General features: G+C 41.2%; 1 protein-coding gene across 2 annotated transcripts in view; it reads right to left on the bottom strand.

The window, feature by feature from the left end:
* sema6bb (sema domain, transmembrane domain (TM), and cytoplasmic domain, (semaphorin) 6Bb) overlaps window positions 1-20,581 on the bottom strand; it is a 126,309-nt gene that overhangs the window by 10,415 nt on the left and 95,313 nt on the right. For both annotated transcript variants that reach the window (XM_020632054.3, XM_065955947.1), the window contains exons 15-16: window positions 19,418-19,495; window positions 15,896-15,954 (exon numbers count right to left, since the gene is read on the bottom strand). In XM_020632054.3, the coding sequence (XP_020487710.2) occupies window positions 15,896-15,954; window positions 19,418-19,495 (137 nt within the window). The remainder of the gene's footprint in view (window positions 1-15,895; window positions 15,955-19,417; window positions 19,496-20,581) is intronic.

Here is a 20,581-nt window from a genome sequence, read left to right as displayed (position 1 = left end):
GACAGTAGAAGCAGCAGCTTGCATGCTCTCATCCCTTCAACTCTCCTCTCCTCCTCCAATCCTGCTCTTATTAAAGCTTAATAGAAGCCAACAGGCCCGCCTGTCAGCCTGACGCAGCCTCAGCTGCTTGTCTAGAGGCTTCTAGCTCCAATTACAGCGTAACAATTGGAGGAGAGGAGAGAAGCAAAGATGAGAGGAGAGGGATTTTATATGAGTTTGAGGGAAAAGGGTGGAGAATTGTGTAGAGAAATGGGACACGTGACAAAAAAAGAGGAGGAGACTCGAAACGAGGTAGGTGAGAAGATGAGAGGAAGAAGCATGTTACGAAAGAAGATTCAAAAGGTTCAGAGGGAAAAAGCAACACTGATCTTATATTTGTGTCCTATCTGTAATACAAAAATATCTTTTATATGGTTGTGCAAGTTAGAGTCAAATTTGAAAATACAAAGGCGCTTGAACAGAGTTTCAATTTTTCCTTGTTACTCAAATTCTCTTAGTTACAAACCCAAAGTCATCTGTTCTTTTATACAAAGTATCATCCTTTCTTCTCTCCAATCCCTTTGTTAGCTGTTAATCCTCTCCTCTGTATCCCTCTCTCTTACACGCCGCTCCTTTGATCACACAGGGTGGCGGCGCGATGGGAGTAATGGCTTAAAAAGTAAAGAAACTTTCACCCGCACTCTTACAAATCAAGGTCGTTCCAGTGTGATCAAATTTAATATTGGCGAGACAAAATGATGCTTCCCTGTCACAGCCAATGTGACAGCTGTGGCTGTGTTAACAGGGGGGGGGATTTTTGTAGCGGCTGCCTCTGAGTTTTCCCTCATGCCTTTACCACTCTCGTTTCTCCCTCCATTCTGCCGGTGAGTTTAAGGAAATTAATGATAAGCCCAGCAAGCTCCATGCCAGTTGTTAAACATTTCCCTTGATTAGAACGCTGGCAGAAGGCTGTGTGTGTCTGCACGGGCCGCGCACAGAGTTTGGCGACGCTTTCAACAATAGCCTTGACAACGTGTGTGTGTGTGTCAGATAAAAACAGAGAGCCAGATGAAGTTGAGCAGCATCATTTTCAAATCAGTATCAGTGATGTTGATGCTGATTGGAAGCACACATCCAGAGGATAATCACAGTTTATCACGACTCGGGTCTAATTTTAATAGTTTTGGCAGCAATGTCTTTAGGGTAAGATTGCACTGTACTCATCAATGTGATTGCTGAAATTAAGGATGGGTGTGGCCTGATAGGAAACACAAGTATTCACAATTATCAAACAGGCCAGATATGCTGCACCAGTTGTTCCCAACATGGGGCTCAAGAAAGACCCATCAAGGGTAGCAAGATAAATCTGAGGGATCACCTGACGTTTAAATTGAGAAGAAGAAAAAAAGCCATTTTTACTACTTCCTGGTTCAATTGTGCCCAATTTAGAAGTGCATCTGGGGTTTCATAAGCTTATATTGCTTCGCTATGAAGGAAAACAAGCAGAAAGTTGGGGAACAAAGATATTATTTGTAGTTAAGCATACCTAAATGTACTTAAAATCTTGAATTTTACAGACATATTACGCATATCCACTAAGACATGTGTAACAACAAAGGTTAAATCAGGAAGTCAGCCGCAAACTGGATGATTTAAGAGGTCAGTTATGGAAATGATTTCAGCTTGACTCTTATCTTTTCTAATTATATTTTATGATTGCGTTTTAAAAACATGTCAGTTGTCAGATTTATTGTGTTCATTGTTTTGTTTGGATTCTTATAACCATATCTGGGTGATGGGGTTTCACATGATCAAGATGGCAGCTTTGACATTTTCACAGTTAGAGCCAGAAATGAAAAAAGTCTGAAATGTCCAGATTTTGTACATGGCATAGTAATGAGTAAAAATCAATATTTACATAACCAGGAATACCAATGCCAAGCTGAGAAAACAGGAAACTTCAGTACTCACAGTTAAGAGTCAAAATGTTCTTCTGACCGTCGCCTACAGTAACAGACAAGTTGTAGTTTTTTTTGTGTGTGAACATGTTGAAAGTAACAAAAGCAGTTTTCTGTTGTATCTTTCATCACTAGAAGTACACTGATTTCTACAAGTCTTGTGTAGATCGGCAAGTGGACGGCTGTGGCTCAGTGGTAGAGTTGTCGTCTCTTAACCGGAAGGTCAAGGGTTTGAACCTGCAGCAACACGTCCAGTGAGTCCTTTGGCAAGAAACTTAACCCAAAATTGCTCCTGCAGATTCGTCGGCGTATAAATGGAATTAGTCTCACTACATAGCAACCACTGCTTTCAGTGTGTGAATGTGTAGGTGTAGCATGCGGTGTAAAAATACTTTGAGTAGTCTGAAGACTAGAAAAGCGCTATATATATATATATATATATGTCACCAGAACAGGAACTTGTCTTATAAACCTTTTCCATCTGCTCTATTGTCTTCATTAATTTCTGTCTAGTAATCTTAGCATTTTTTGATGATTCCATTTTGGAACTATTTGAGGCTTCCTATAGTTTGATAAGTTTTTTAATCAAAAGCTGGGGGAGGAGAACTTTTATATAGTTTTGAAGCTGAAATACATGTATTAGAAACAGCACATCAAAATAGAACAAAGAGACTTCAGAGCATCCCGGCGGACCTGTCGATGCCACAAGCCCACACTTCAGAGCCTGATAGGTTACGACTGTGTCGGCATACAGCCACTGATCTGAGGGGCTTTCATCTCCACGATCCACCATTTCTCTGCATGTTAATGTGTTTATGAGCGCAGTGACGGCAGAGATGCACGTGGCGAGGCATGTGCAATGAAGAGTGAATAAGTGGGAATAGACAATACATGTGTGTGTGTTAATAAGTGAGTGCGAGCATCGCCTGCACACATGGCTCAGTGATTTTGCTCATTATCCCCCTTCCCCTCTTTCTCTGTTAAAAGGACTGCAGGCACTATTTTGTGTTTCATTTCCTTAAGGCCCTCCCTCTTCCGGCTTTCTTTCTATTTTCCCCCCATTACCTTTCTTTCAGCTAATTATACATCTCATCATCTATTTCTTGTACTTCATCTCACTCCTTCACATCCCAATGTGCAGCACACTTCATGTTGTGAACGATAAAGATAATCCCAATGTGTGCTCAAGGATGGAAGGAAACTGAGGGAGAATTAAAGGCGCTTTACAATGAAGCGAAAAACGCAGCAGATTTTCTTTCTCAAACTAAATCTTGCTCTCTCGTAAACCGTGTTTACTCTCGGGATGATTGTTAAACCTTTTACAGTCCCTCCCTGACACCATTTTCTCAGCCTGTTGGAGGAAAGCTGCTGCAGAATTCTGCACAACTCCCCGGTTTAAAAATAAATAAATAATATATGTATGAGTAAAAAAAAGAAAAAAACCCAGCCTCAGCTCCTGAGGGCCGGTCGGACGTGCCTGTCTTGCACCGGCCTGATCAATATGTTAAAACATTTATGCACAGCAGCCATGTGTTTGCAATTAAAATACCATAAAATCTAAAACCAAAATACCTGATGTAAATAGATCCAGGTCCTCATTTGAGTCTATAAGTGAACGTCCAGCAGGCTTTCGGCTGGCCACTTGCCAAGGTTTGATATGATGACTGAATAACTTCATACCTGCACGACTCTCTTTAATGTCTATACATTCCTCTCTACAACCTCTAACTACCCTGTGTGTTTAATTTTTAACTGGATCCCTATTTCATCATCATCTTTTTTTCTTCCTTTTTCGTGCTCACAGAAGAATCGCTGCTTCGGGTAAATGAGGTAAGTCCAGAGCTGGTTGTGTTAAAATCATCAGTGAGGGGGAGCTGACTTCCTCCTGAGGCCATATACTCAAAAGCTACGGTTTTCAAGCTACAGATTTTCTTTCCCATAAATGTGTTTTTTTTTCATAAGCTTTTCACACATGTTGCTTTTAGGAATTTTTCATTGAATTTGTGGGTTCAATAATATCCGGAGACGTTGTTTTCCCAATCTGGTCAACCTTTAGTGGGAGGCAGTTTAACAAGGGGGCGAGCCTGTTAGCAGTTTCAGCTGCATCCAATCCAAACAAAACAACTGGGCTGAGGCGGACACTGTGGTGAAATAAATTGTTTTCCAGAGAGTGTATGTATGACTACGCTCATGTGTTGGTTTCACAACGGGACGTAGTCTTACTTTTTCTTTATCCCATGAGAGGTTACAGAGTTGACTCTGATTCGTTTGGTAATTGATATTCTCCATTTAGGTGCAGAGCTGAAAGCAACCTGGAGAGCGATAATAAATATGCACATACATGTCACAGGCAATAGATTGGAGTGCAGGTCCGCATAGCATTAGTCTAACTATCAGCCCAGAGGCCTCATATCGCTCAATCCCAAACCAGGCTTTTTTAACTTAATCTTTCTCACATGTGACATCCGTATATAACATTAGAGCTATGTATGCTGCTCAGCTTTACTTTACTACTTGCCCACCAGCTGGAAACACAAGCCAATTTGTTTTTATGTTAACACCCCCAGAGCTGAAGTTGGACCCATTCCTGATACAAATTTCTGGAGGTTTAACAGAATGATTAAACCATCAGGCCTCATGTCAGGGCTGCACGCCATCTGGGCGCCTGATTGACTCTCGCCCCATTCGTTTAGCCCCCCGCCTAGCCTGTTAATTTACAGGCCGTCTTTAATGAAATGTCACCTCTGTGACACGACCGAGCCGAGGCCTTGCAGGTGGATATGCGGCCAGGATGCATCTTGAGCTGAACAATTGCTCAGAATCACAGCGGCTGTCAGCTGACCCGGACAAAAGAGAGTTTAAGGGGATCAATACCGAGGTGCTGCAGGAAACCCACAGGGGGAAGTGATAGGTGAAAGCTGATAGGCAGATTGAGAAAGAGAGACAGAAAAAGAAACAGGAAAAAGGGAAGTGACAAATAAAGAAAAAGCACGGAGGAAGAGAAACAATGAAGTTTATTAGACTGAGACAGAGAGCGGGCGTTGAGTGAAATAGAGAAACCGAGTGCAAGAGTGTTATTGACGTGCTGTGAAAAGAAGGAAAAGTGTTGCTTGATGCAGGAGGTTTGGGGAACTCTCCGTGGTCGATTCCTGTCTGAATGATAGACACAAAAACAATCCCCAGTGCTGTGAGTGGAGAGTAGTTACAGTACTCAGGATGTCACACTGCAGGACTCTCTGCTGAGGCATCACACAGCGCGCAAAGGTCTGCTGGGACTTTATTGGCAAACTATTACTCCGCACAGGAGCCACAGAGCTGCTTCAGGCCCTTATTTTTCTTCTGCTCTGTTGTCCACGTGTGTGTAAGCTCAGCCAAATTCCTTAAAAGTCTTGTGTTCAATTTTACAGGTAGTGAAAAGATCCAGTGTCTTCAACTGGCTGTGTGCAGCTCAGCGGAAATATGCTCCAAGTTTCATCACACAGTGTTTAATGTACCAATCCGTCATTTTCCATCTATTTTAGACACGAAAACAAACACACAAACACACTTACACGCAGCCCTTCTTTTTGAGGCAATCAGATAAAACAAGACAACATATTAATCCATTCATATTTGAATGTCAAACACTGGTGCTACAGCTTATAAAACCACGCTGAAACGGTGTCATTTCTGCCAGAAGACTTAGACTCTATTTTAAGATCACAAAAGCTGACAGTTTATGTGAATATTAAGCTGGATTTTGTATACAAATCAGCAACACATTTTAAATTTGGAGTAATTTTGTGAAGATGTTCTCTGCTTGCAGTAGAGGAAGCAACAGTTTTATTTGTCAGATCTAAAGAAAACCTTCTGATTCTACCAAAAATTTGCATCTACTTATTTCAGACATTAAAGCCTCTGAAAACTGTGTTCCAAAGATTTAGTTTTTCTCCATATCATAAAATATTCTAATCTCTATACTAGATGAATACATGTGATTTTCTTTTATCAAATGATTGGTGTATTTATTTATTTATTTTTAGATATTTTTGGGCCATTTTTGTTGGGAGGAGAGAGTGGGGGATGACATGCAGCAAAGGGCCAAGGTCGGATTTGACCCCACGGTCGCTGTGATGAGGACCATAGCTTTCATAAATGGGAGGCCATACATAACCGCCAGGCCATCTGGCACCCCAAGGTGCATTTATTTTTTGGAAACAAAAAAAAAATGATGTGTCTTGGATCAGTAGGCTTTATATGAACAACTTCTGCCATCCAAAATCTCCCTTCAGCTTGTCCCTGCAGACTCTGTCCACCTACAAACACATCTATCAGTGAGGGTCCTTGGCTTTGGGCTTTTGCAGAACCCCCTATGTTTTTCAAGGCTCTCTCTGTTTCTCTTGCTGTTTGAAAGGAGACGTGAGGAGCAGAGGGAGATCTCAGAGGAGCCATAGCCCTTCATGATTCCCTCTACCTTGCCAAGCTTTCCTGCAGCTGAGGCTGCTCTTCGTCTCTTCTTAGAGCTCGCTCAGGCTGTGAGAGCCTCTTTGCTGTTGTGCACACACACATACACACACATCAGTTGTTGTAGGGCTCGCATTTCTTCACTTGGGCCTGAGTATTCAGCGAGTGACTCAGCGCTCTTCTTCAAGCCTCTCAGAATCTCTTGTGAGAAGTGAGAGACACTTGTGAGTTAGTGTGCTCTGTCTGCAATCACGGTATGTTAAGTTACACATCACACTTCCTCCTTCTCCACCTCTCCCTCTCTCTCTTCTTCTCTCTCTTTGCCCTTGCAGCATTAACAGCAGAGGGAGTTAGTACATGAGGAAGGAAGGTAGGACGACTGTGGCGTCAAGGTTACAGCGCCCTCTCAGCGTCTGAAAGAGGAGACCACATCAAACAAAAAACAAACGAATTCTCCCCCCTCACACACTTTCATTCTGGTTTCCTGTCTTTCTCTGTCTCTCTGTGGTGGTTCAAGCTAAGGGGCAGCACATTTATCACAAGCAGGCGTAAGACCCTGAGCTTTAACTAGCTGCCATGTAAATACAAAGCATTGTGTCGGCTTTATGGGTCCCCCCCCTCCAAAGCCACAGCGCAGGCCCTTTTCCAAACCGCAGCAATTAGAAAGGAATCAGATGAGACCACGGTTGTAAATTTGGCAACAAATTTTCCTTTCCTCGCACAAAGCTCTTCTCAACACCAGAGAGACAGCCGGATTTGGTCCAGGCTCTGCAGTGATCGTCCTGATGCCACAAGAAGGAATCTCCAATCTGCTTTTCCCCTCATTGATGTTTCAGCGGACCACAATTACTGAGTGATTGCATCCCACTGCTCCACCAGTCAAAACACCGCCTTTTCTTCAGGAAATATTTTCACAGCGACATAATTGCTTCCATCTGCAGCTACACTGTGGCAACACTAGCTGTGTCATTATGCCTGAGTGAGTTCACAGTACAAATGGGTGGGGAATGTGTGTGTGTGTGTGTGTGTGTGTGTGTGTGTGTGTGTGTGTGTGTGTGTGTGTGTGTGTGTGTGTGTGTGTGTGTGTGATATATGGCATGTGCCGTGGAAAAACTGCTTTTACAAACAGAGATTTGAAGAAGGTGTTAGACGAGGACGAGATGAAGCAGGACGCGTCTGCCATAGAAACAGCACAAAGCACACCTACACACACCTCCTCCTCCACCTCCTCCTCCTCCTCTTATTTGATGGCTGGTTTAACAAAGTTGAATTTAGCTGATGAGCTGTCTGAGCAAACATAATTTGACTCGTTGCCCCCAAAAGGCGTGCAAACAGCAAAACAAAATGAGGCAGTAGGTAAGTCATTGTGCCAGGAGATTGAGGCGGCTGCAGGTTCCCGACGTAATGATTTAGACATGAGACTCCCTTTTTCCGAAACCCTCACTGCAAATTAAAAGAGAAAAGTCTGAGGTTTGACAGAGCATTTAGCCCACTTTAACGCTGTAAGCAATCTGCTGTCAACAAAGAGGTTACAACCTGGAAAAACCACAGCTGGCCAATCGACACGTAGTGATAACCCGCAGTGAGTGGATCTGACATCTTACACCCTCTGTCGACGCCTGAACCGAAATCTGACTCATTACGCTGTTTACAGAAATGGCTAGTATTACCTGTCACATGCAGGTTCCCACATTCTCCCCAAACACACTCGAGCACATGGCCAAACACACACAGCTCAGAGTCAGTTAGGTGATTTCTGTCAGCAGGGAGGGTTCTGCTCAAACATCATTAAAACTAAATCCAGCATAAATCCAGCTGCAGTTTGTCACGCTGGCTGAGTTGTCCACTGTGAGAGCCTGCTCATTTTGAGGGCACACATACACACTCGCACAATCACGAAGAAGCATTAATGGCTCTATTTTCCTGCAAGCAGAATTGCTAGTTCAAAGTCTGGGCACAAGCGGGTGTGACCAGCTAATCTTTTTCCATTTTAAAGATCACGGGCGCACAGTAAAAGCTGAAAAAGAGGCTGGAGTAGAAATTACGACTTTATTAGTGGAAGGTAAACAATATCAGGCAGGTGGGTTTATATCAGGATTCATTAAGAGCCAATCACGTCAGGTCTGACAGTCCCCCTAATGGGCCAAGAAATGTGGACACTGCAGACCACAGATGTTGATTCTGCACTCTAAAAATGGCTCCAAGGACAGATTATTTTGCAAGTTTTCAATACAAGTCAGTTTTTTCTTGACATTTTTGAGTATTATCAGAACTAAAGACACAAATCTTAAAATGCATTATCATGCTATCAGAATTATAGCTGTAGCCAGAGTGTCATATCGCTCATGCTTCTAAACTGTAAAACTTTGTTGCTGCCCCAAAACAAACTACAATGAAGTTTTGCAGCATTGTGCTGGATGACATTCAGTTTGTCTTTGGTCAAATCCACCCGGTCCAAAGAATTGAAAGAAATAAAGAAACTTTTATACCAGTTGAAAAAAAAAAACTTATGACTAGAGATTTGAGTCAAGCACAAAATGTCCTATAGGATCACTGATAAAGACACATCTTTTATACTCCTTGAAATCTCACTGAACACAGTCTGTGTTATAAATACTTTATTAGCCAGAGATGTTTGTGTGTCTGTTTTTTTTTTTTTTGTGTGAGATGCACAGTGTAGTGAGATAATTAAATAATTGATGAAAGTAGCCATACTGTTTGACCAGAGTGTAAATATGGGCCTTACATCACATCTCACACTGCAGACTGTGTGGATAGAATAAACATTATTACAGCTGCTTTATTATTGTTACAGGGGTTTACTCAAGGGACCTTTTTATCCTCAAAGCGTGACCATTTTACACTGAAGATTGTCTCTCTTCAGAGGGAGCGCTGTTGTGCTATGATTTGGTCATAGGCACGGGGCCTCAGACAGATAACCATATTGTGCAAATATTCAATACAACAACAATTCTGCAGGCAGCATTTAATCGAGAACAACAATGAGCAACAACAGATTCAGATAACAGATTTGGTTCAAAGGTTTATCAGTCAATCAATGTTTTTTTGTACTGCACCAATTCATAACAAATGATTTCTCCAGACACTTTTCAAAAGGAGCAGCTCGAGACCGTTCTCTTTATTCTAAGCCACCATGAGCACAGCACTTAGAAACATTTAGCAAAGTTACAGTGGCAAGGAGAAACTAGCTGTTAACAGGCAGAAACCTCGAGCGGAAGCAGACTCATGTTGAGCAGCCAACTGCCGCAACTGCGTTTAGATTCAAGAGTGGAAAGTTTAGATGCAGGTTGAAACACATGGTGCAAAGTCCCAGTGTTGCTGTACTCTGTATAAGCACGCACAGAAGGCCTCCTGTCCAATCAGATCACTTGGTCGATCCGTGTATTAAACACATTAACAAAAAAAAAGCAAAATTCAAGATACAAATGTTTCTCCTTGTGAGTGACTTGTAGAATCTGTCTCATCACCTCTAAACCAGCAAATTGCTCTTTGGTCCGTATGTTTGCAATAAAATAAAGTCTCAGCAGGTGGAATTCCAGAAAATCGACGTCAAACTATCCCCATTAATTACCTCTGTTTGTTTTGACCCACAAAACAAACACAACAACAAAGTAGGTTTGCTTGGCGCCTGAAAGAAAGTAGAGCCCTTAAGCTAACTTACCTTTATGAAACACATTCACAAACACACGCACACACACACACACACACATGTATACACACATAATTGAAGCCAGTTATTTCTCTGACCTCATCTCTTTCATCAGAGAGTCCCTCCCACCACACATCGTCTCAATTAGACGCTGTCCTTCCAAACTCTGCTTTGATCCGAGCACGTTTAGAGGAACAGCATGTCTGCACATACTAATATTTGGTGTGTGTATGTGTGTGTATGTGTGTGTGTGTGTGTGTGTGTGTGTGTGTGTGTGTGTGTGTGTGTGTGTGTGTGTGTGTGTGTGTGTGTGTGTGTGTGTGTGTGTGTGTGTGCGCAGAAAGAGCCATGCATAACCAAAAGGCAATATTAAACCTTGGAGACGGTGCATTTCTCTTTCCAGGTTTCCAAATCAAGCTGATCTCAAGCTGAAGTCTCAGACATTTCTTTAGCTGTGGTCTAAAATTTTGTTCATTTTGTTCATCTATGGCAAATTACCATATGGAAAGTAATCAAACACAAAGAAGCAGGTTTTAGTGTGAAGTTCATTGAAGGGCCGATGCTCTGTGACGCATGATACAAGGCAGGTGGTGTACATCACCTGGCCTGAGTTACAGCGCAGCCACAGGCCCACTGAGGAGGCCGGTGACAACTTCACCGTAACACCAGAGACGCCAGCGGCTCTGTCAGCTCATTTGTCACTCATGAAAACAGCCCTTCCTCTCTCTTATTTCCCCCCTTCCCCTTCTCAAAGCTTTCATCCACCCTGGCCCTCATCTTTCTGTTTCCTATGTGATTACCCCACCACAGCAGCCTTTCTTTCCTCCCCTGACCTCACTCTTTCCTATCACTCTGCTTCTTTTCTTCTTCACCCTCATGGCTCCACACTTCTGATCCCCTGAACCCTCTCACCCCTTTCCATCCTCAAAGTTTGCCTCCTTCCTATGATCTCTCAATCTCTTTTCGACTCTGTTCTCTACTCTTGGATCTGATTTATCCAACCTCCCCTTCCACCCCCTCCTCATCCTCACTTTCCTCAGCCCCCTTTCCCTTTTTTTTTTTCCTCCTTGCAGAATCACCCTTGATATCTATTCGACTGCCATCAGCCGGAGGAGAGATGAAAATCGATTCTCCCTCCAACCAACTGCTTCTCTCTGGCTAAGGAGAAAGGGGAGGCAGTTAGCTGAGCTCTAAGTAAGGCCGTCCATCCATCTCCCTTTGAGGTCTGACAACAAGGCTGCTCTGAAATCAGTGTAGGGCTGACTGGGACTGAAGAGAGATGAAGCACGAGGCAGAGGAAAGGCCTGGAGCGGCACAGGAGCAAAGACTGTGGCACAGTAAATGACTTGCTCTTTTTCAGACAAGCTGCAAAGCCAGAGCTAGGATAATTTCCCTTCTGAAAAAGTGAATCTAAGTACATACAGTACATCAATCGTGTTTCAGGCACGCATACTGCTTTCTGTTTTAGCTCGCCAGGGATTCAGATATATCGCTGATGATCGTGACGAAATAAAAATGGCCTGAGAAAGAAATGGTGCTTAGATGCAATCATTTATTATCTATGATGAGCTGTGTAAAATGGAAAATCTATCAAAATGTAAGAGGAGTCTATGTGCCAATAGTACAACTTCTAAGATTAATCCAAAAGGCATCTTGACATTGTTTAAGATGTTGTGTTCATTCCAAAGGCTTCTTCCTTTTACAACAGGACATGCCTTTTGGACGAGAGGCTAAATGTCTTCAAGAACCTGAAACATGTCCAGATGCCTTTTGGATTCAACTTTAAATAACTATAATGATGGATGAGTAGCAGACATTTCACAGACATGTCTGATTGCCAGATTTAAAAAAAAACACTCCCATTTCTTTGGAAAATATTTCACTGGAACTACTTTGTCCTGAGACAAAGTCCCTCAAAAGAAGAAAAGTAAATAGTCCTACGAGAAGAACATGTTTTGTTGTATTTTTTCTTGTAATGACGGGGTATTCTTCATAAAGTGAAGAATGATTACTGGGATATGCAATTCCAATAATAACCCTTCATGTAACTATCAGTTATCCATGGTTATAATAAAAAAGGGAGGAATTATTTCCTTCATGTCTGTCTCTTGTAGATTTTGATAAGAAGATAAAGAATAATGGAATAGGTTAATATTAGAGTATTGATAATAAACTTAAAGAGATGTTTTCCCCCCTCATCAAGTCTTGCTACCCCTCATATTTTCTTTCAAGTCTCTTTCGAGACCCTCAGGATTTCAGTGACTCTTAAACTCACCTATTACCTCACGCTTCACAATATTTCCGATTGAAGATCATGTTTTCAAGGTTGTTTTTATGACTATGGACAGTTAAAGACGTGTGCGTGTGAAGTCTTTAATTGTGACTGGAGGCCAGAAAGGGGGAATTTAGTTTAACATATAGCCGCAGAAAAAGACTCCTCTGTGAAGACAGAAGCACGCAGAGGAGAGAGTGAAAATGAGATTTCCTAAATTTCCCCAAAGAGATGTGGAACGTCCAGACCATCTCTCACCTCCCATCTGCTGGGTCAAGATACAGACAGGTGGAACTAGTCCAATATGGAGGTATGAAATATTCAGAAACCATAAGCCTCAGCTTATTCCACCGATGCTTGTCTCTGAAGAGTTTGTTTTGATATGTGTGAGCGTGTGTGTGTGTGTGTTTGTAGGTACACAGATGTATGTGTGCTGTGTTTGTCAAGACTAAGGCATGTAAAGACGAGCACAGAGAAAGATGCTGACAGACACACACACAGAGAAAGTTTTAAAGCCTAAAGGGTGTCAGTGACAGTTTGTCATAACAAGCTCATTGAAGCTTCTCCTCTCTGTCTTCGTCTGACTGAATATTACGATTGCAGACGGGTAACAGAGTTTTTAGTCTTACAGGAAGACAAAGAACGATGGACTCAGCTTTAACAGAAAAGACTGCATATCAGAAACAATGAAAGTGTCAAATAAAGAAAAGGGATATGATGAAAAGATCTGCTGTGGCATCGAGTTCATCACAATATCTGAGACAAAGCGCTCTGTGAGGGTTGGTGGCAGCCGTCAGATAGATGCTGCCTCACATTCCCACCGTGCCGACAGAGCCGCTTTGGTTCATCCGGCGACAACAGAGCTCACCTCTGTCAACAGAGCTCAACTCCCCCATATTTCAAGACAGGATCAGACACAGGAGCAAACATGCTTCAGAGCTCAGATACTCCTCAAGGATGAGGACAGGGATCAGGAAAGTACATCTCTATCTAACACAGGATCTAAGAGGAGCAGCCATTAGGGCACTGCCACCTTTTTTCTGTTTGAGAATTCATCTTCTGCTTCATATTTTAGGCTAATATCTAGCCTTTTTTAAAGCTGCACTACACGCTTTCACAACTCCAAACCAATTTACTCATAATGGAGAAACTATACAGTTTGTTAAGCAGTTCAGTTTTGCCTTTTGTTGCTCAGGAAGGAGCTTTAAAGTCTAAAGAAAGACACTTTCAAGTTGTACTATAGATAATATAATACATTTGCCTATTCAAAGCACTTTTACACTGATGGGGCTGCTATGTAAAGTGTCCATCAGTATTAACTAATCCATTCTTATATATTCACATGCCTGGTGAAGCAGTGGGGGCAATTTAGGATTCAGTGACTTGCCCAAGTACACTTCGACATGTGACTGCACTAGCTGGGGATCAAATCCCTAACCCCCCAGACGAGAGATGACCCACTCCACCAGTGGGCCAAAGTGTTTTTTGTTGATGTTCATCAAACAAATTATTTGTTTTCAAATTGTATCTGGTACACACTGACTCTTCATGTAGAAATGTGTCAGTGTGCCGCTTTGGGAGAAGAAAATGGAATTTGTCCAATCTACAATCTAGGAGGAATACTCAATTAGCATACTTTGTTTTCTCTTTTTTTCAAGTCTTTTGAATACATTTTTTTTTGTACTTTTCTTTAGAGACATAACAAATAGAAGTGAGCTGCTTGGTAAGAGTGGCTCAAAATAGTCATTTTTAGTGTATTCACATTTAGAAAAAAAGCATTTAATCCAAGAAGGACAACATCAGTGAGGATTAAGATTTATTTTTAATTTGATTACTCCGACTGACCTTTGTGGCCAACACAGCATATGTGTAAACGTAATGGAATGTTTTACATGTTTCCTGTAGATATTATAATTATGATATTTATATTTTTTAAGATTATTATGGGGCTTTTTTTCCTCCTTTATTAGATAGGACAGATATACAGAGAGAGGAAATGAGGGGGGATAACATGCACCAAGTGCATGTTAGTGTCAGGAGTCAATCAGTGCAACGAGGAGCGGCAGCCTGTGTACATGAGGGGCCTTCTTTACCAACGGTGCTAAATCGGCACCCCCTGTAGATGTTTGGTTGAAGTGTCAACTCATTTAAGAAAATAGAAGTTAGGCCATCTGTGGCGATAGGCTGCTTTGATTTGAACATGTTTTTGTTACCTCTCGAGTAAATCACACAACTTCATGTAACACTGAATCACAGGCGCCCCTTTTGAAGGATAGCAGACATCTTTGAACCCATTCAAAGACAAAGTGCTGTAATGATCGTCAGCGTGCAGCCAGAGGAACCTTTGGTATCTATGTCATTACTTTTTCTGACCCGAGACCTTACACATAAGGTCAAGATATAACAAGACGAGGATCAAAGACCTTGTAAGAGAGCTTGTAAAATAGTCCATTAGCGCTGAGCAAGAGTAATTATGTTCATCTCTCACCGCTGGTATAGTTCTAAAGTGCAGTAATGATCATAGATGTTGCATTTTTAATTACAAGCTCTAGCACAACTCTTTACTTTTGCTGAAATGGAGAAGACATTTTCTCTCATTTTTGTATTCAATTTCTTACATAAGTACAGGAATAAAAGGTTGATACGCACAACATGGTCTGTTTTAAATAACATGCATCCATTTTAAGATCATGCTTCAGAGAAGATAAATAACTAGCTTAACTTGCACCATGCATACAGTGCGCATCAGCCATCAGTTACAGAGGCTGTCCCCTGTGGTTTTGGCGGTCAGAGGACCTGAAGTGAGAGAGCAGCATCAAACAGAGCGCCCATCTGAAACAGGATTAGAGCTATACGCAAGTCACGATTATGCAATATTTATCTGTTCTTTTCTCAGGGAGCACGGCACATGAACTCGGGGAACTTTCAGAAGCACAGGATTAATTTGCACGCATTGGAATTAGTGCTCAGATCAAAGACAGGGGTGCCAAGGGAGCATCCAAAAACCTCTGTGTATCTGGAATAGATATTTCACTTGGCTGTGCACCACTTCTATTTTCATAATGATATGGACAGAGAGAGAAAACAGAGGGAAACATCAAGGGGGGGATTCAAGCTGGAGTTGAATATAATTAAGTTTATGTATATGCAACAAAACCTACCAGACTAAAGCAAAGATATCATACAAGTAAAGACAGAGTAAACAAGGAAGAGAACAAAGTTAGCTAAAACATACACAGGGATTTTTCCTTCAAGCTCGGAGATAAACCGAGACCAGCAGACCGTCGTCATGTTGGTATTGTTTGCTCATGGGAGAAGTGAGAATCCACAGAGCATGTATGATGAGGATTGGGACTCATCTCTGTGTTTATTTGTGGAATTCCTCTCCACATACACTGAAACTACCAGACTGTTTCCCTCTCTTGTACTGTACTGTTGTTTACACTGAAGATACACAAGTTACAGAAGGATCTGGGCAAAGACAAGGGAGCTATTAGCTGTAACACTCGTGAGCAAACGCGCTCATACAAACACAGACACACACACACACAGACTGAGTATCACTCCTCTTACCGTCACAGTCACCCAAGTGGGCCACGTTTCCCTGTTCAACATCTTGCTCGAACGGCAGTCTGCGGAGGAGAAGAGACACAGTCATTAATCAGGAGACACAGAGGCGTAGCAGCTCGGCCACTGACACGCAGCACAGATCCACTCTGATAGAGGAAAACTATCTCAATGATACAGCAGAGGCCAAGAAGCAAGGGGAAATAAATCTCTACAAGCTCCTTTGACACCCAGATTGTAGAATTATTTGTCTTTATTTGGACAACGTAAGAATAACTTAAAAGGTCAACAGACTTGAGCTTGTATGGCGTATAGTTTATAGATGACTCTTTTAACACCACAGGTCACACTTAACCATTCACACCACTTTCACACACTGATGGCAGATGCTGCTATGTGAGAGTCCATTAGTATCAACTAATCCCATTCATGCACTTGACACACAATTGAGGGTTCAGTGTTTTGTCCAAGGACACTTTGTCATGTGACTGCAGGAGCTGAGGACCGACTTCCAGTCAAGAGACGATCGACCACTGAGCCACTTCCACCCCTTAAAGAAGCCAAGGAACACAAGAGGCTCTTAAGTTGCCTAATATCCCGTAACAATGTCCATGATAATGTAAAGATAACCACTTATCCCTGCAGGGTCATTAACTTAGCAATTTAATGCATTAAATTGGGAGTATTTCTAGCTCAGCATATTTGTTTTCAATGGATATTTTTTTGGTGTAAATATAAACTCAATTGTCCTTAAGTGTTAAGGAGTTGGAAAAGTTCCAAGAATATCTGTTTGTCATTACTATAGATTTCAAGGTATGAAGTTACTTAAAAATACACCATAACACATCAATTTTAAAAAGAACCATTTATCCCCCCATTGACAAAGTGATTTTTCAAGAGTGTACAATGTTGAAAACCCTCACATTTTTCTTATATACTTTTATTCCAAAAACGTATGACATATCTTATTTCAACAACTCTATCCCTGTGATTTAAAACTCATTTCCCATTCCGGCAACAAGGGAGCGTGAAAAAACTCAAAGGACAAAAACATATGATGAGGTGAGGAAGCAGAGAGGAAATGAGAACAGCACACGGACCAGGTGCTCACAAAGAAAAACACAACTGCTCTTAATCATGGCTCATATCAGACAAAATAAACTGCACCAAGCTGCAAAAGACAGGGTCTGTGTGTGTGTGTGTGTGTGTGTGTGTGTGTGTGTGTGTGTGTGTGTGTGTGTGTGTGTGTGTGTGTGTGTGTCTGTGTTTGGATTGTGGCCAGCGATTTCTGTTAAGTTTGAAGAAAACAGGTTAAAAAATCATATATCTTACTTTGCGTGACTTTTTGTTATATTAGGTCATTCAAGTCCACTGTGGACACTTTTAAACTTGGTCCCATGGATTCTTCTGTTCTGCAGTGATTCACTATTTGGCCTACAAACAACCTTGAAAGAACCAAAGGAAAAAGAAAACTCTTGGATGTTTAAAGAAGCTGATCTGGACGAGGGACTTAGAAGTCAGTGTTCTGCAATTAGCTAAAGGCTCATACAGAAGCACAGCCAACGCTCATGCTTTTAATGCCTAGAGAACCAGGTGACAAATGAGTCCGAGTGCACTGCGAACATATAGTGGTTGTCATCGTAATAAAGAAAAATGGCTTGTGTTCAGTCGGCTTCCTCTCGCTGGCCTGGGTCATTTACTGTGTTTACATTAGCTTTGCCTTTGTGTCCGTGTGTATGCGTGCATGTTGTTGTTTTTCAGTTGCTGTTTTTTTTAATTTCCAGCTCATTTTCTAAGGTACAGTGGCTCTAAGATTTCACAATAAAAGGGACAAATAATAAAGACCACATGTTCATTCATACTATAGTGCTGTGGACCGTGTTTACAGCTGTGTTTCACAACCAGGAGCCATTGTGCAATTTAAAAAGAGCGAGTAGTTCAAAGGTGATTAAAGAGGTGGAGTTCTGAGCTTAAAGTAATATATATATGTTTGAAAATGCTGAATGAGGCCCATGAATAGGTTACATTCGAGCTTAAATGAATAGAAAAGTCTATAAATGTTAGAAAAAGCGGACATTTTCAACAATAAGTTAAAAGTAAAGAGTAGATGGTAGAAATAGTTAGCTGAAAGGAGTAATTAATTAAAGTTTGAACAACTGGTTTTACTGTGATTGATATTAAAAATGGTTAGCTAATAGTTATGGATACATAATAGACAAAAACAATCAGTTAAAAATGTTTGAAATAATAAGCGACAACTTTCAGATAAAAGGTCAAAATTGTTAGCTAAGAAAAGTCTGATGGTGAAGTTGCTGTTTGTTGAACATAGAGTAAGAAGACAGAAAACATTCTTATTATGTGCTTAAAAGTAGAAGATACAAAGTCGAGATGTTTTAAGTGAGAGTAAATCTGGAACAAAATACTGAAAGTACATCAGATTCATAAAGAGTGAGTTCCTCAGAAAGAGTCAAAACTACATCATTGTGTTGCGCCTCAAGCTTAGCTCTCTTCTCGTGTCCCTTTGCGGGGAGAGGTTGCATTAGTCCACAAAGAGGAAATCCACAGAAACTTGATGCAAAATCGATTGCCAAGTTGACCGCCCTTGCTAAATCTAATCCAAACCAACACAGAAGCCTTTAATAGCATAAGCAGGCAGCCTGGGGTGGTCTTGAAGGCCCATGTTGTCTGCTCTGCTGGCACTACACCTGTGTTTTTAAGGACTAACTCAATAAGCAGCCTGCCTAAACAGAGATTTGATTTCACAGGAGGGAGTCAGCCATGGATGGAGGTGAGCTGTCAAGACAGAGTGTTGCATTTCAGTAGCAGGAGGAGAGAAAGGTCACACAAACACACATACTCTCATATCCACACACAGCAGTCTGAGACATCCAGTCAGACACATTCAAACGTTTCCAAACAAGAAACGCTGTCTGATTACGTGCGCGTAAGCACAGACAGGGTTACACAACAGGGAAACAAACACCAAACTTTGCTCCAAGTCACACACCTACACAGTTTTATATAGCCACAACCTGATAACAAGCAAAGTGAAAGAACACAGTATTGTTAAACAGCAGCCGCAGACATCTTGAATCAATAAGTAAACACAGACCCGACTTTGTGACAGGCTACTTAAAGAACACAGATGTTTGTCAGAGTCTGAGATAGTTGCAGCTAGAATCAAGGACGTCCAGAGCAGATAAATAAAATTCAGGACGTTCCTCTCTCTCTCTCTCTCTCTCTGTATGAGTCGCCTGTTAGAAGAATTACCTTGGGCTGAATGATAAAAGTAGGAATAAAACAAAAACTCAATAATACAGATCATATCAACAGTGGGATAAAAGAGTGAGGACAGGTGAATTAGGTAAAAAAGGAGAAAACATTAAGGATAGACTTATAGAGAGACAAAGAATGAACCAGACAAACTGAGTGTCAGTGGTGCTGTAGGGCAGCTGATGTATGCTGTCTGGGTGGGTACAGATGGTGTGCAATGGCCGTGATGTTAATACTAATAGAGAGGTTTCATACCTGGTCCCAGGTCTGAGGAAAGAGCAGGTGCTTCCTCTGGTCCAGCCACAGTAAGGATCCCTCGAGGCGATACAGTTCCTGCAGAGACATATGCGGTTTAACTTTAATTCCTTGAATTTGAATAATCGGTACTTCACTTCTCCTCAAGTAGCTTAAATATTTTACACAGATTTTCTTGATCTCGACTAAATCCTAAAGGCCGATCTTTCTGTTTCAAACATGAGTTAAGGGCTGTGACATATTTATTCATTTTAATTATTTGCATTGCAGGGATTCTAAGGATATCTCCTCTCATATTGAAGATTTGCATAAAACATCTTAGCTGATTAACAACAAAACATGAAAACCGGAGATTTCCATAATATCCTTTCCTTAAGTTTGACATGACTTTTTAGATATTTTTTTCATGCTTCGAAGAAAGAAATTAATCTCCATTTAATTCCAACTTCATATGAAACTTGAAACTTGCCGGATGCTTTTCGTCACAGTGATTATTTTGTCATCTACTTCTGTTTAAGAGATAAAATAATGGGCAAGGTGGAAATGGTGTTGAGAGCAGAGCAGAGACAGAAACCTACAGTAAGTATAAAAGTTTATTAATAACTTGGAAATAGAAATTGGACAAGCCATCGTTCTTTCTGGCTTCTGTCAGAGTTTTAAACAGCAACACCACCTTCTCCTGAAATCATTGTCATTCAGGTGTTTAGAGCTACAGTATTTGTGAAGCAACAACCTACAGTATAAAAAACTCAACCAACTGTCAATACAGGCAATTTTATTATGTGCATTTTGCCTGAGATTTGTTTTTAAGTTAAAAAAAGACATTCATCAGATAGAGAGACATTTCAACCCTGTCTAAGACATATTAGATATTTAATGTCCTTGTCTGCTAAAGCAGGTAGAGGATTTGAAATAAAATCTTTTCTGGCCGTAAATACAGAGCTCAACAATGAAACTGTAATTCTGCAAAACAACAAGAAAAACAACAGAAGTTTGCTGTAAAGGTTTACAAGTTTTAAGACTCAGTGAGTTAATTTTTATCCCACGTGTAATGAAGGGTAATTACTTTATGTAGAGAATGAGACAGGGATTTCAAGCAGCATCAAAAGAGGTCAGTTGTAAACCAATAATATGTTAAACTGATATGTTCCTTTAATGATGCAC

The sequence above is a fragment of the Labrus bergylta genome, chromosome 6 (assembly GCF_963930695.1).
Source record: "Labrus bergylta chromosome 6, fLabBer1.1, whole genome shotgun sequence".
Classification (NCBI taxonomy): Eukaryota; Metazoa; Chordata; class Actinopteri; order Labriformes; family Labridae; genus Labrus; species Labrus bergylta.
This window is presented reverse-complemented; position numbering and strand designations above follow the sequence as displayed.